Genomic DNA, 16,463 nt, shown 5'->3' on the forward strand with positions numbered 1-16,463 from the left:
CCCTTTGTGCCTGATTGTGCCATTCCATAAATTTGGAGCCCGGTTGACGTTCTGGAATGGCACAAGCCGGTGCTATGCTTTTGGATGCTAAACTGCATTTGCTCAGTTTTGCGTTAAAAAGTATAAATCTGGGCCTTAGTGCCTGCAGACTCTCTGAGGGTCACATGACTGGGTGTAGTTTGGAAGTTGGGCTTTTTGTATTCCTCCTAGGCCGCACACAATAAAGGGGTTAGGTGTGCTTGGATGGGCCATCACTTGCAGGATGGGAGGGGCAGAACAGGGCATAGTCCGACCTACTATCAATAGGTTGTGTCCTGCCTGTACACAAAGGGCTAAATACCCACCTTTAGATAGTCTAGAGCCGGATTGGAGCCAGGTCAGGGGAGGCAGGAAACTTGTGCACTTCAAAAGGAAACTTCTAGAAGCTTCTACCACTTCAAAAGAGGCACCCTGTGGAGACTCTACCAGGAAGAAGGACTGAGGTGCTGCTGAGTGGACTGCCAATCTGCTGGATTGCTGCCCTGCTGAATTACTTTCTTGCTGGGCTGCTGCCTTGCTGCTTTGCTTCCCTGCTGCCTTGCTTCCTGAGTCAAAGACATTTAGATTTGCACCTGAACGCAGAACTCCCATTGTGATTCCAAAAGCTAATCTATGGGCCTTTTCAGTGCCACAAGGACATAACAGGCTCTCAAGCGCCTGAACCAGCACCTAGACCCAGTCCTGACTCCTAAGAGGTGCTCCTAATGTCCTGAAACCTTGGTGTGGCCTCACTTCACCTGACTTGTAGTTTTTGGTCTCTTCACGAACTTCAAACAGGCCAGTTGGTGCCAAAATATTTCATTACACTGGCTGCCAATGAAAATTTATGTTAGCACACTACAGCATTGACCACTTGAGGGGACCACCAATGTAAAGTTTAAGCCTGACTGCCAGTGACAACAGGATCCTCATGCTATAGTGACAACAGAAAGTGATGCCCAGTCTGCTCCTCAGGTTGCAACAATAACCTTCCACAATGCTTCCCTGATCATCGCGGCCCACTCCACCGTGAACAGGACTGTTGGTGCTGGACTGCTCCATCTCAATTGGCCTGATCTTCTGACTTTCTCCAGGTCTCGCATTACCAAAGACCCGCAAGTGGCACTTTGGTTTTGTTATGCTATTCATACTTTGATCTGTAAAATTTCAGATCTCCGGGCTTACTGATTGGATTTTGCTGTTTTGGTCTTGAATTAGTTATTACATTTTTGCTCTATTTTTTTAATTGGTGTGGAATTTTTCTTATGTTGCGCTTTCATGTTATTACTATTTGAAGTGCTGTATAAATACTTTACACACTGTCTCTAAGTTAGGCCTGACTGCTCTGTGCCAAGCTACTGGAGGGTTGTGAACAGGTTGATTTGAGGTTTGCTTGTGCCTCACTCTGACAAAGATTGCTGTTGCTTTTTGAGTAAGGGTTTCATCCCCCTCAACCAATAACCCAGTTTCGCACTTTAAAAGATATCAAATAATGTCTTGACAGTTATTGAAAAAAATCTTAGACCTTACTTTGGGGGGGCACACACACACATGTACACAAGTGTCCACATGTACACATAGAACCGTACAGAATAGATTGCTATCCTGCACAAATATTGTTACATTTCTTTCTTTGCCTTGTCTTCTTAGGCCATATGTACAAATCATTTTTGCTTTTGAAAACAACTTTAAAAATGCTTTTAAATATGTACAAAATGCAAATTGTGATTATGTAACAGGTTACCCAATCGCAAATTGAGTTTGCGATTCGTTTTTGGAAGATATGTGTTTAGGGCATTTCTTCCATATCTGAAAGGGATGTATGAATGTTTTGCAACCGAATTATGGTTGCAAAACATTCTATTTTACAGACTCCTGGAAGGAGGTGATAACACATTTGCAAATGAGGAGTGGTTCTCAATGGACCCTTTCCCTTTGAAAACGGGAATCAAATATTTTGTAAGAGCAGCCTAAGGACTACTGCCTACTCATGAAAAAATTAAACTTCAAAGTTTCATTTTTTTCTTTTAAATTCATCCCCTCTCCTTTAAGGAAAATGGTGTGTTTCCAAAAAATATATTGCTTTATTTGAAAGCAAGCACAAACATGATGGTCTGCTGACCCCAGCAGGACACCATCCCTGTGTTGGCTGTAGTTCCTAATGGGTTGCAAATTGCGACTTACCTCATTAATATACAGAAGTTAGGTCTATTTGTGACCCACTAAGAATTGCAAATGAATCTCAAAAGAGTTTCATGGCCAGATGTACAAAGCATTTTTGAGGTTGCAAATGGTCCAATTCGCAGAATCAGGCAGTTTCCAACCACAAAAAAACAAATTGGGTTTGCGAGTCGGTATTAGTAAGGGCGTGTTTAGGGTGACCCTTCCTAATACAGAATCTCAGTGGTATGTGTGAATGTTTTGCGACTGAAATGCGGTTGCCAAACATTTGCATTTTACCAAGTACTTTGAGAATGTTTGCAAGAACATTTTTAAGAGTAGGCAGTAGTCCTAAGGACCACTGCCTATTCTTAAAAAACGAAAATCAACCTTTTAATTTTTCTTTTTGCAACACATCCCGTTTTTCTTGAAGGACAACAGGCTGCATTTAAAAAAAAAGATTGCTTTATTGAAAAACAATCAAAAACACGCTGGACCTGCTGACCCTACCAAGTCACCATCCCTGTGATGTTTGTGATTTCCAATGGGTTGCAAAGTGAGGCCTACTTCATGAATATTAACAAGGTAGATCTATTTGTGACCCACTGGGAATCACAGAAAGTGTAAAACACACTTTCGTAGATGGGTGTTTGAGATTACCAAATAGCAAATTGCACATATTGACTATTTTGTAGATGCAGACCTGTCCCTACTACAATCTGTCCTCAAACATTTCAAATAGCAATTTCATAATTGTGATTGCAGGAAATCACAATAAGGAAATCGTTCTTTCGATTGTTTGTACATGTAACCCACAGTTGTCAAAATAGTTTCAGAGGGTCCTGATTTAGCCTGGCATCACCCACATCACTAAAGATTTTTCACACTATGCTACAGTTTGAACTATTAATGATCAGCTACTTCTGCTTTATTGATAAGTGTGCAAGGGTTTTAACTCTAACAGCTAAAATTAACAAAACCTCTGCATTACAAGCCATTTTTTTACCTTTGATAAAAAGCATGTTCCTTTATCATATATGGTTTATGGTAGAATACAACACAAAGTGGAGCTTTTCTTCCTCCTTATCACCAACACATACTTTGTGTGTGTGGAAACCTGTGCACTGGAAAATTAGAAGAAAGATAAATGCTTTAATCTAAAACTGCATTTAATCTATCCTGTGTGTGTGTGTGTGTGTGTGTGTGCGTGTGTTCACCTGCAAATTAGAAGAATGATAAATGCTTTGATCTAAAACTGGATTTGATCTATTCCTTTGTGTGTGTGTGTGCGCGCGCACACTGGAAAATTAGAAGAATGATAAATGCCTTGATCTAAAACTGGATTTCATTTATTGTGTGTGTGTGTGCGTGCGCGTGCACCAGAAAATTGGAAGGATGATAAATGCCTTGATCTAGAACTGGATTTAATCTATTGTGTGTGTGTGTCTGTGTGCGTGAGTGCACCGGAAAATTACAAGAATGATAAATGCTTTGATCTAAAACTGGATTTAATCTATTGTGTGTGTGTGTGTGTGTGTGTGTGTGTGTGTGTGTGTGTGTGTGTGCGCGCGTGCATTCGTGCACCAGAAAATTAGAACAATGATAAATGCTTTGAGCTAAAATTAGATTTAATATATCACACGTGTGTCTCTATGCATATGTGTGTGTGTGTTTGTTCTGTCATTAGCAAAGCAAGAAATCACATTTTCGTTTACTTTCAGTTTACTTTATTTCAGTATATGAGATCTATCATCAATTGAATTCAAAATGATATTCCTCAAAAATAAGCAGGTAAGGAAACGTTATTGCAATGCTTGAACTATGATTGAATGAAAGCCATGGAGAAAGTAATGGAACAAGTGCTACAGATTTACCACAAAATACATTCAGTTCTATCACGATTTTATAATACACCTATACATTTTCGCAGACTAGCGACTGTCTTTCAAGGAATTAATTTCCTTTTGAAGGATTTATTTTGTGCATTTGTTAGATAGACATTCACATTGTTTGGCATGTAGTACTTCATGTTCCACAACCGTGCTGTTGGCACAATGAAGAAGGACTTTCATTGGCTCTGTTTGTGTAGCTGAGCAACAAATGCACTGATCTTCCACACGGTCCGATTCGATCGAATATATGGCCTTGCTTGTACATTTTCCCTAGAATTAAAAAAAAAAGTGCATTTTCAAAATAAAGTATGTATGAATTGAGAAATGAAAGATTAAACGTGTGCAAATTATCGTAGTACAATTTAGATACATTCTTTAATGTGATATTTATTCACATTCATCATCCACCTTGTCACGAACCACCATTTGTTTTGCTTTTTCTATTAATTGTCACAACCCTTATTCATGTTTGTGTAATATGGCTATACTTCTCAGTAGCAAGCACGCTTGTAATGAGTGTGTACTGTGCACTGGAATATGATAGGATTTCTAATGGGTGCATGTGAACCTTATTTTTTGATACAAAGAGCACACCTGTCAATATTGTGCTGATTCTGTATCACAATGTATCCCTTTAAAAAGCACATTTGGGATGAAACAATGTATCTCCCCAGTCATGCTTTTGTCAGTTATGATTTATCCAAACGGTGGGGTCAGGTTGTGGACCGTGTTACCATTAACAAATATGCCTGAAAACTGGTCAATAAACTGTCATTGTTTTGTGAATACTTTAACTGCACATGGTATCCCATAGACAGCCAACCATGTGCTTCGCATTTTTGTTTCATTTTGATGGAGCCCATCGCTCACTTGAGTACCAAACCTTCTCAATCACATTTTATTGGGGTATATTAGCATGTGCTCAGTTCCTACACTTTGGGACAATGTAGTTGATTGGCAGGCCACTCATTACGTATAGTTTTGGCAGAGTCCACTATACTTCCTGGTGCCATTTTATATGGAAAATTCAGGTTTTTATTATGATGGGCTGTGTCATGATGTATCTTGTGGCATATGGCTACTTGTATATTCATGGTGAGCAATAAAGAAGAGAAAAAGTGGAAAGATTGAATGGTTGACTTATTTTAAGCCACTGGTTGAATTAATCTGCACCCTACTGAAGAGGCCCAACTAGGCCAAAACCAATCTTTGGTTGCTCATGTATCGGTTCAAGGAGGACCTGGTTTGGCAGTTTGGGCTCAAATGTTCCTACTGAACCAGGGCAAATACTGATTAACATGTGGCTGGGTCTAATTTGAGATGGCACAGTGGGCAAAAAAAATGATAGGGTGGAATGATACCTTCAGCGATTGCCATTGGTTAGACTTTACGCAAGCATTCCTTCCATTACATTTTGTATGATTGATGTAATGCCTTAAGTGGTCAAGGTTATGGCCAGATGTGGGTATCATGCATACTGTGCCACTGGAAGAAGCTGTGCCTGACTTTAGAAACCTAATTAGGCTGAAACCAGTATTGGGTTGCTTGTATTCTGGTTCACAGGCGACCTACTTTGGCAGTTTGAGGTGAGCTTCTCCTTTTGGAGCAGGAATAACACTGAATTGCTTATCGCTGGGCCTAATATGAGATGGCATAGTGAACAGAAAATGGGTTGAAATGCTTCCTGACCAATATCCAGTGATTAAACTATTTACAAGCATTCCTCCCATCACCTTTTGTGCGTTTCATGTAAGACCCTATGTGGCAAAGGGCATCTTCAAACATGGGTCTTGTGCTCACTCTGCCACTGGAACCATGTTGTGCTCAACTGAAGAGACCAAACTAGGCTGAAACCAGTCTTGGGTTGCTTGTGTTCTGGATTCAAGAGGACCTGGATTAGAAGTTTGGGCAGGACTCTTCCTATTGGAGTAGGACTAAGGCTGATTTGCAAACTGCTGGATCTGAGGTGGCATAGTTGGCTTGCTACCCAGAGCAGTTGGTAGTGGTTAGACTATGGCTAAGCATTCATCACATTTCCTTTTGTGTGTTTCATGGTGAACACTACCCATGCTTGATCAATCAGGAAAGACTGTGGAGGACTTGTGTTTGAAGGCCATTTTCAAAGAATTGTAAATTGTGTAGAATTGGGGAAGTGGGCGAGACTAAGCTAGTAGCAGAATTGCTTCAGAGTCAGCATTATTTACATCCAGATCAGAGTCAATGTGAAAAGGGTGACTCACAGAGGTTCTCAAAAATGTGTTTTTAATTCTCGATTATTCTGTGATCATTTTAAGCAGACTAGTTCCTTACGAATGGTGTTAATTTTCATCAAAGGGATTGGTTTCCCAAGGCTTTAAAGTGTGTGTCTCTAAGGCTGAGCCACAGAATTTCAGGGTTCTGGTTATTACAAGGCTGCATGGAAATACAAATTCTTTGTTTTACAATATGAGCATTCCAGACCTGCACATTTGTTCGATGTGTGTACAGTGGAAGTGATGTGACAAAAAGGCAGGAAAATGGGATGGGAAAGCACCAGACTTAAGACATCCACCAGGGCTCTCTTGCCACCTTGCCATTAATGCGGTGTTGTAGACCAATTGATTTGCCTCATGTTCTCATCATATTTTTGTGGCAGCATTCAGAGAAGAAAATAGGGAATGTAATGCATCATGTTGTTGGACTTCTTCACGGAAACATGGCCATTCATATTATACTCATATGCAGATAATTGCTGTTGACGGCAATCTAATACGTGACATTTCATTTGATACAAAAAAATCGTTTTTGTCTCCAGTGAATGTGCCATATTTATCTATTGGTTTTGTGATTTACTGGCAGTGGCAGCTCCTTTAAAGGGGGTTCAGAGGGCAGCCCTGGTTCTAATGGGAAGCCACGCAGGGCAGTAGGGACAAGGCTCCAGTCACTGTTCAGGATGTGCTTCCAACCCTATGAGGAGACTGGGAGAAGGCTTGAGCTGGGTCTTCCCCTTTTCAAACCTGGCCTTGCAACTCTCCTTGCCTTCTCATTGCAAATCATGGCTTGCTGGTTCCATTGTACAGCACCAGATTCCAGTTCTACTGCTGCCATAGAGCAAAGTGAAAACCAGTCAGTATGAGTATGATTGTGTGTGACTAAGAGTGGGAGTGAGCATGAATGAGAATGAGTAAGTGAAAGCATGTGAGTTACAGTGAGTGAGAGGAAAGAGTGAATGTGAGAAAGAGTGCTAATGAGTGAGAGAGTATGAATAAGAGTGTGTTTCTTTGCATGTTCTATGATTGCGAGTCTGGCACAGGCCATGGCACACTCAATATATAATTCTGGATTTATAGTGGCACCCAAGGTAAAATGCTGCAGCTGGTATACTGTAGATAATTCTTGGTTTAAGGACCAGTACCCACAGCACAATTTAGGTTCTGATATAGTAGAAGTAATTCTTGGGATAGGGATATGGCCCCAATGGAAAACACTGGTGCTTGCCAGAGGAAAAATGCTCAAAGGTCATTCTTGGCATAAGGGAGGCCACACAAGTCAAAATGCAGACCCTGAAAAGTGTAAGTAATACTTGACATAACAGTACACCTATAGCAAAATGCTAGAGGCAATGCGTTGCCACAGAGAGGATAGCCATGGCATGATACCATGATAATATGCTGGCTCTGAAATACTGGTGGTAATGGATGACATATAGGACACACATGGAATATGGGCAGTATCAAAGTTTGGTAATAGAATATTGTTCGTATTTCTTGGTGCAAGGGTTGCTCATAACAAACTTCTGGCATCGGCACACAGAAGATAATTCTTAACATATGGGGAACTCTCAAGGCAACTTTTGACAAAAATGGGGGTAAATCCGGGCAGGAATTAGGTTTCTACCACATTAAAAAATCACCAACTGCCACTGCTTAATGGTATGACAAAGGAGAAAAGTACTCTTGCCTGGTTACGCAATGAAGGATAGAACAAGTACTGAGCTTTAGGGTGAACCTCAAAGCTTTGTAAATATTCTGATCAGGGAGTAGGAGCAAAGTCCCTAGAACAGCTGCTCTACAGATTTGGGGCCAGACTAGCAAAGCTTGTTTGTGATGTACAAAGCCCTATCTGTGATTCAGTAACATATTCCCGAATCGCAAATTGAGTTTGCGATTCAGTATTAGGAATGGGGGTGTACGGGGGTCCCTTCCTCATACCAAAGAGCAGTGGTATGTGTGAATGTTTTGCAACAATGCAAAACATTCACATTTTACCACCTACTTCAAGTAGACCCCAAGAGACCTCTTCCCCTTTATGACTGTTTGTAAAACATTTCTGAAGAGCAGCCAGTGGTCTCACGGACCACTGCCTAATCTTAAAAAATGAAAAGAAAACTTTTTTTTTAAATGCATCCCATCTTCTTGTAAGGAAAAAGGGCTGCTTTAAAAAAAAAAAAGATTGTTTATTTCCAGCAATCACAGACGTGGTGGTCTGCTGACGTCAACTGGCCACCATCCCTGTGATTTCAGGGATTCCCAGTGGGTCACAAACAGAGATCTACCTCATTAATATTCATGAAGAAGGTCTATTTGTGACCCATCGGGAATTGCAAAATGTGTAGCACATCAATTTATATACAAGTGTTTGCAATTACCTAATAGGGAATCCCAAAAATTCAGTATTTGGCAATTGCAAATGATTCCCAATGCATATCTGGTCCAAAGTTAGAATTATGATTATTTAGTCAACGTAAATTTCTTAGTGGACTACTCAATGTCGGTACTTGAATGTTTCAGTTTTCTATAACAGGTATTGTTATCATGCTTGAAAGTGTGCATCTCCTATTTTGGCAGCCGTCCAGTGGAGAAGCAGTCATAACGTTTAGTGGTTTCTAACCTGCTGCCTCATATCTTTATGGATTCAAATCTAAGGATTAGGTCTGCAGGTGCACAACTGCCTCCACATCCCTCAGTGAACAAAGATTGATAGTATATTTATTTACCTCTAGGAGACTATTGTAAAGTTATCATGGCACTCTGAGGTCACCTCAGAGAGTTTGGCATGCTGGTGTGGGAAATGTCACTTATCAAACTAAATGTGGCATAGAGACAGTGCACTTCAAACATTTCTGTTATGGAATCAGATAGCTTCAGTTGAAAGGTCTGAGTTTAAGATTCTGTTTGGGATTTGTAAAATATCACTGTAAGGGAGTAGTGATCAGCAGATTCTCTGGGTGAAAATAGGAGCATTTCTTGAAATTCTGTCCCTTTTCTTGCTGATGCTCTTGGAGTAATTCATAATAAAACAGGCATTTTTAGCAGGCATGAAGCAGCATCCCAAATTTTGGAGCCTGGTCATGGCCATTGCATGGAGCACACAGAAGTACTGATAGAGTGCTCAATGCTGTTGGCAGGTTAGCTGTTCAGGTAACTGGTAGTTGGTGCATCAGCTAAAGGAGAGTCGTATTTAGTGAATAAAGTCCTTTTATTAGGACTGTAAGAAATGGAGTCTCTAGTTGGTAGTAGGTTTGCACCCTGTCCAAGTAGGGACCCTCACTCTAGTCAAGATAAGGGAGATACCTGCTCAGATAACTCCTGCTCACCCCCTTGGTAGCAGTCAGGCTTATCTCAGAAGCAATGTGTAAAACATTTGCACATAACACGCAGTAACACATTGAAAACACTACAAAAGGAGACCACACTAATTTTAGAACAAATTGCCAATATCTATCTGTGTAAAACAAGACCAAAACGATAAAAATCCAATATAGAGTGCTAAAGATATGAATTTTGTAAGATTTAACTAAAAAATACAGTTCCTTGAAGTCGATAGCTACACCTGGAGCTATTATGGCATCGTGATCAACAAAACCAACAGTTCAGGCCGGCTGCTGTGTACCTCACGAGAAGTGTCCACAGGCCATAGTGCAGGCAGTGGCACCGGTGTCAGCAGAAGGGGTGTCATCGGGGATGCCCAGGCTGCTGTGTGAGCTAGGCGATGCCAGACTGAGGGGCCCACAGGTCATGGTGCGAGCAGTGGCTCAGTGAAGTCGTCCGATGACGGTGTCGGTGAGAACAGGGTCATGGTGACAAGATTCTGTCTTGCCCAGGCCTGGTCCCAGACACGCTCCAGGGGGTCAGTGACTGCATTATGTGAGGGCATGTGCAGCCCTTTCAAGTGAAAGTGACCACTCTTCCCTCCACTGTAGCCCAGATGGCTCATCGGGATATGCAGGCTACACCCCAGCTCCCTTGGTGTACCTGTCCATAGGGAATTCATAACAGCACACCTGTGAGTCTGACCCAGACGTGGAATACACAAGCAGGCAGAGGCACAGAATAGTTTAAGCAATAAAATGGCAACTTTCTAAAAGTGACATTTTCAAACTCATAATCTAAAAACCAACTTCACTAAGAGATGTATTTTTAAATTGTGAGTTCAGAGACCCCAAACTCCACATTTCCATTGGCTCTCAAAGGGAATCTGCGCTTTAGAGATATTTAAAGGCAGCCCCCATGTTAACCAATGAGGGAGATAGGCCTTGCAACAGTGAAAAAACGCACTTGGAAGTATTTCACTGGTAGGACATGTAAAACACATCAGTACATGTACTACCTCTTAAATACACTGCACCCCACCCATCTGGCTACCTAGGGCCTACCTTAGTAAAAGGGAAAGTTTAGGCCTGGCAAGTGGGTACACTTGCCAGGTCGAATTGGCAGTTTAAAACTGCACACACAGTCACTGCAGTGGCAGGTCTGAGCCATGTTTACAGTGCTACTAATGTGGGTAGCACAAGTGCTGCAGGCCCACTAGTAGCATTTGATTTACAAGCCCTGGGCACCTCTAGTGCACTGTACTAGAGACTTACCAGTGAATCCAATAAGCCAGTCATGGATACCCCAATCAAAAATACAATTTACATAGGCAGCACTTGCATTTTAGGACTGATCAGCAGTGGTAAAGTGTGCAGAGACAATAAACCATCAAAACAGACCTAAAAAGATAGGAGGAAGAAGGCAAAATGTTTGGGGATAACCCTCCAAAAGGATAATTTCCAACAAGGACAATGAGGAACAGTTGTCTGCTCAGGTGGCACATATAGTCATCAACATCCTGTCAATGTCACTACCCTTTTTGCAAGTCAGGAAGGGGAACATACACACCCCACAACGTCCACATGCTAATACCTATATAAAGACAATTTCCTTCAAGGTAAAAAGGAGTATATTCAAGAACAGAACTTCATCAGGCATCCAATTGCTTTTATAATATCTTTATATCTCTATATTTACTAATAGTCCTTCTTCAGAAATTCTTTTTAAAAGAAAGAAAGGCCAAACATATGGTTCGTGTCCAATGTGGATTACATTTGCTGCTTCCTCATGGCCACACAACTAATTCTTCAAAGAACCCAAAGTGTTAATGTATCAAACTTTTGTTCACTCATTATCAGAGTTATCAATTTTCATTGCTCATGAAGAACATATCCATTATTTCCAATGTCTTAATGCCAACACCCTTTGATAAATAAAGTGTAATATAGCCTTCTTTCCCTAGATGAGGCCATTACTCCAGTTTCTTCTTACCCTAATTTGGCATATTTTGTAGCTTCAAATCCAAAAGTCTTTAACATTTATAAATAACTCTTCGCTGTTAACTCTTTGAGGGCCAAGTCTATAACAGAACTCCCTTGGGAGGCAGATTTGGGCTTTATATAGTTGAATATGTTTTGGAAGAGACTCTGGGACAAACGTACATAAGATTTCTAGAAAAGCCACTACAACAAACTCAGGGTCATATTTAAAAGCCCCTTGCACCTCCCTGCACTGCCCTAGTGTCATTTTGTTTACACCAAAGAGGTTATAGGGAGGCCCCAACCATGCTCTATATTTACAAAGTGACACAATGCATGTATTGCGCCATGCTGTAACCCCTTCCACCACATTATACCTGTGCCAGGTATAATGTATACAAGTGGGGCGTTCCAACATAGGGAGGCCCACAAAAATTGGCACAGTGACATTTACAAGATTTTAATACACCATTTTTAATGCATGCTCAGGACAGTTGTTAAACTGATGCTCCCATAGTAACATCATAGCTGATGAGGAGCATTTGTCTGTGACTGTCCTGAATTTTGTGATATGCAGACTCATCCTTTAGTTTGGCTGATATTTAACATGTACAAGCAATTGACCTGATTTTGTCAATTTTCATCATATATTATGGAAAACAAGAAAACAACAGAAATAAAACCTAGCTAATGAGCATTGAATACTGAAATTCAAGAAATTGGAATACATTTTTTTTACAAAAGAGGTACGTATGTGTGATCTGAAGTAACTGATAGGCGTGGTCTGAGCTGTTGACCAAAAACAGGCTATGATGCTATAACTGTCTCCTTAATCATACATTACTGGGTTACAAATCATTTAACTATCGGCCGAATATCAGGCCCTTCCATACTGTTTATGTGGACTCTTGGTGGATCACACAAGAAGGTGGCATGCATAATAAGTGACTTGCCAATTACATTCCAAACAGAAGAGAGTGGATTAGGGACTTCATGTTTTTCCCATTATTGCTAAGTATTGTAAAGACACAAGGAGTTCCTGAAATTCAAACAGGGACAAAGGTTTGTCTGCTTTACAAAAAAGAAACTAATAGTGATCTGAAGGGCCTCTAAATTCTATGCATCAGCAGCTTTTAGCAAGCAGATAGGTAAACCTTCAGGACCTTGTTTAATTCATTGTTCCCCAGGACGATACCAAGAAGGATGTCCACAACTATGGATTGTGCATCATTGTCTAATGAGGTTTTATTGATGTTAGGGGGGCTTCTGACTCAATGTATTGATCATTAATCTGGGTTTCGCTTCAGGGATGGTGTATTCATAATAGCCAGAATGACAAGATGCCTGTACACTAATTCTTGAGTATTTTGTCAGTGTTTTATATATCTCTATCACACCTTAGGAAATCCTTTCTGTGCATTCCCAGCCACCAAAGTTGACTACTTCTTCCCATCCAGTTATGTGTGTCATTTATATGATGATTCAACATCTTTCCTTGATTGACCTCCAGACGTTTTTCAACTAATCAGATTTCTCGTAGGAAAGTAGGTAACTTTTCCAAAAACAAAGATAGCATGTTCCATTAGCATGTACAGTGACATAAATTGAAACGGTGAGTGATTATCCCACAGAGGGATCATTTTTGATGCTGTATTTTTCAGGAAGGTGAACTTGGGGAATGGCAATAAGAGTGCATCTCCAATACCTGGAGGATTTCTAAAATGTAATGGAACATATACAGACTAAAATGGATCCCTTTACTTAAGGGTATTGTTGGACCTGACCATTTGTGCAGTGTTATCCCAAGCTTTTTGGCTTCCTCCTCCTATTTGTCTGACCTTCTTTTGTTGGCTTTAGGACTCTAGGAACTTTACCACTGCTAATCAGTGCTAAAGTGTATGTGCTCTCTCCCCTAAAAATGGCATAATTAGTTTCCACCTGTTTGGCATATTTGATTTACTTGTACGTTCCTTGTAAACTAGGCCATATACCTAGGGCCTGTAAATTACATGCTACTTGTGGGACTACAGCATTGGATTGTGCCACTCACACAATTAGACTTTCAAACCTGTCTCGGGCCTGCCACTGCATGGCCTGTGTGTGCAGCTTACTGCCACTTCGACGTGGCATTTAAAACTACTTGCCAAGCCTTAAACTCCCCTTTTATCACACATAAGTCACCCCTAAGCTAGACCTTAAGTAGCCCTACGGGCAGGGTGCTGTGTATGTAAAAGGTAGGACATGTACTTCAATGTTTTGTATGTCCTAGTACTGATAAACAGCCTATTTCATTTTTTACTACTTTGCTTCTCTCATAGGTAAGCACTGTGAATTCCCTGATCCATTTTAAGTGGTAATTCTTGATCGGAAAGGAGTAGCTTGGTCATGTTTGGTATGTTTAAAATGGTAGTGATAAATCTTACTTATTGGTGTAGTTGGGATTTACAGTACTATTGTAGAAATGACACATTTTTGCATTTAATTCTGCAAGCTTTGCAGCCTGTCTCCAACCCATGGCTGGCCTGGGGGACAGCTACACTTTGTGCATACTTTAGAGACACCCACAACACAGGAAGGGCTGGGTGTGACAGGGGATACATCTGCATTCATCTGCATACTGATGATCTTCATGGGCTGGGAGAGGTGGTTCACACTTACATGCCAATAGGTTGTGGCATACCCTCACACAAAGGGCTGATTTACCCACTACTGATCATCTGGAGCTAGGGCTGAACAGGAAACAATTGTTGTGCACTTCCAAGTGTTCCTTTGAAGTCACTCCCTACATCAAAGGCATTTTTAACATAAGTACTGGGTCCCTCACACCAAGTTTTTAGACACTATTAGACCTGTAACCAGACATCATTGACTCTAAATCTGCACATTGCCAGAGGGACTGCTGAGCTACCAGGAGGGACTGTCACTTTGCTAATTGCTCTGCTGTGTTGAGCTGCTTGTTGTTCAGCTGCAGGAGAGACTGCCACTTTGCTACCTGCATTGATGTGTTGGTTTGCTGCCCGCTATCTCTGCATTTGTAAACTACTATGGTCTCCAAGGGTTTGTTAGCTTGCCCCCTGTTCTCCAAAGCCTCAGAGACATCAAACACTTCACCTAGTAGCCCCTGCTGTGGGACTTCACCAACTGTGTATCAGGCAGTGAACCCTTGACGACAACCTGATTGAGTGCTTTGTGTTTCCTTGCTCATGAACTTCACCAAGCGAGTGCTGCACCCGGCTGCGATAGGAAGAGATTAAGGGGCAGATTAAAGAGCCCTTGCACCACTTTAGTGCCACCTTAGGGTCATTTTTGTGATGCTAAGGCGGCGCTAAGAAGGCCTTTTCCCCCTGCCATATTTACAAAGTGGTGCAATGCATGCATTGCGCCACTTTGTAACCAATTGCTCCACATTATGCCTGTGCTAGGCATAATGTATACAAGGGGGCCGTTCCCCTATTAGGGGGGACCACAAAAATGGAGCAATGAAATCTAAAAGATTTATTTGCAGCATTTCTAGCGATATTTTTAATGCCTGCACAGAGCAGGCGTTAAAAGGAGGCACACCATTGTTGTCAATGGGCCTCAATGTGCTTTGTACGATTAGCGTCAAAATTGTTGGCGCTAATCTGGCAAAGTGCCAAACTAGAGTCAAAAATGTTGATGCTAGTTTCCTAACTACCGCCGTAGTGTGCTGTATGTTAATTCGGCGCACACATGGTGGCAGTAGGGGGGCACTAAGGGGTGCATGAAAAGTGGCACTGCATTGAATGCAGCACCGCTTTTCCTAAATTTGGCCTTTAGTTCTTTGTGTTTTCCCCTTTTTAAAACTCCTTCTGCAGTAAGAGGGTTACCACATGAGGTCCCAATTGCGTTGGGAACTGCAACTGAGCGCTGCAGTCTGTGCCTGCCAGAGTGCTCTGCTCTGACAACAGATGCCACAGCACGCCAGGCGGACACTCTGTGTCTCACAACCTGCAATGCCCTGACAACTTCAGAACATGCCTTCCTCAACCTAGGTGTGCTTGACAACTTTGTGCCCTACCCCCAGCCGTGAAGGGAGCTGCAGTACGACTTGTTGCACAGCCACTTTTCTGGATTACAAAGGTGCTTTGATCGTCCGAGACCTGTGAGGTCTTTACAGTCAGCATATGCAACATCGCTGGCAGAGGAGGGTGAATTATATACATGCCAGTCCAAAGGGACCATGGAGAGACTTTCCTCTATGAGAATTGGGAGGAAGTACAAAACTGGTGCTCCTAATACTGAGAACTCTCCTGTGCCTTCTTTGCTAGTGTTTCCCTGACGCAGCTCATAGGAGTAGAGCTTATTATCACACTGAATTATCATTTTAAACCTGCTTATTTTTAATGCAGAGATCCTGAAAAGTATTGACCTAATATATATTTTATTGCTTAACTCTTGTTTTCTCAACAATACAAAGAACTACTCTCATACCCCTGTGTGGAGTTGCTTTTGTGGTGTATTCATTCTGTTGCTATGTGAGTGTGTTGCACAAATGCTTTACACATTTCCTCTGATAATAAGCCTGCCTTCTCTGCACCAAGCTACCACAGATTATCTCTGGTGTGTAACTGATTTGCCCTGACTAGAGAGGCGGGCTCTGCCTGGTTTAGGTGTATACCCTTGCCAACCAGAAACTCGATTTCTTACCTTGATGGTAGTGGTGGATAGGACTTTCATTTTCATAATACCACATTGATTCATTGTTGTACTACAACTCTGCACTTAGCCCATTACGTGTTTTGTTTTCTCCTAATAATCTTTGACATAGATGACCTGTTGTACTACAGTTTGACAGAGTTAAAGTGAATCCAGTGTTAAGGATA

The 16,463-nt window shown here is 41.5% G+C and overlaps 1 protein-coding gene across 1 annotated transcript in view; it reads right to left on the reverse strand.

Annotated features, from left to right (window-relative positions):
• Window positions 1-3,882: 3,882 nt before the first annotated feature.
• Window positions 3,883-16,463, reverse strand: part of VWF (von Willebrand factor) — a 1,017,342-nt gene continuing 1,004,761 nt past the window's right edge. The window contains exon 52 of the mRNA XM_069228440.1: window positions 3,883-4,340. Coding sequence (XP_069084541.1) covers window positions 4,152-4,340 — 189 coding nt within the window. The 3' untranslated portion in view covers window positions 3,883-4,151. The remainder of the gene's footprint in view (window positions 4,341-16,463) is intronic.

The sequence above is a fragment of the Pleurodeles waltl genome, chromosome 4_1, assembly GCF_031143425.1.
Source record: "Pleurodeles waltl isolate 20211129_DDA chromosome 4_1, aPleWal1.hap1.20221129, whole genome shotgun sequence".
NCBI lineage: Eukaryota > Metazoa > Chordata > Amphibia > Caudata > Salamandridae > Pleurodeles > Pleurodeles waltl.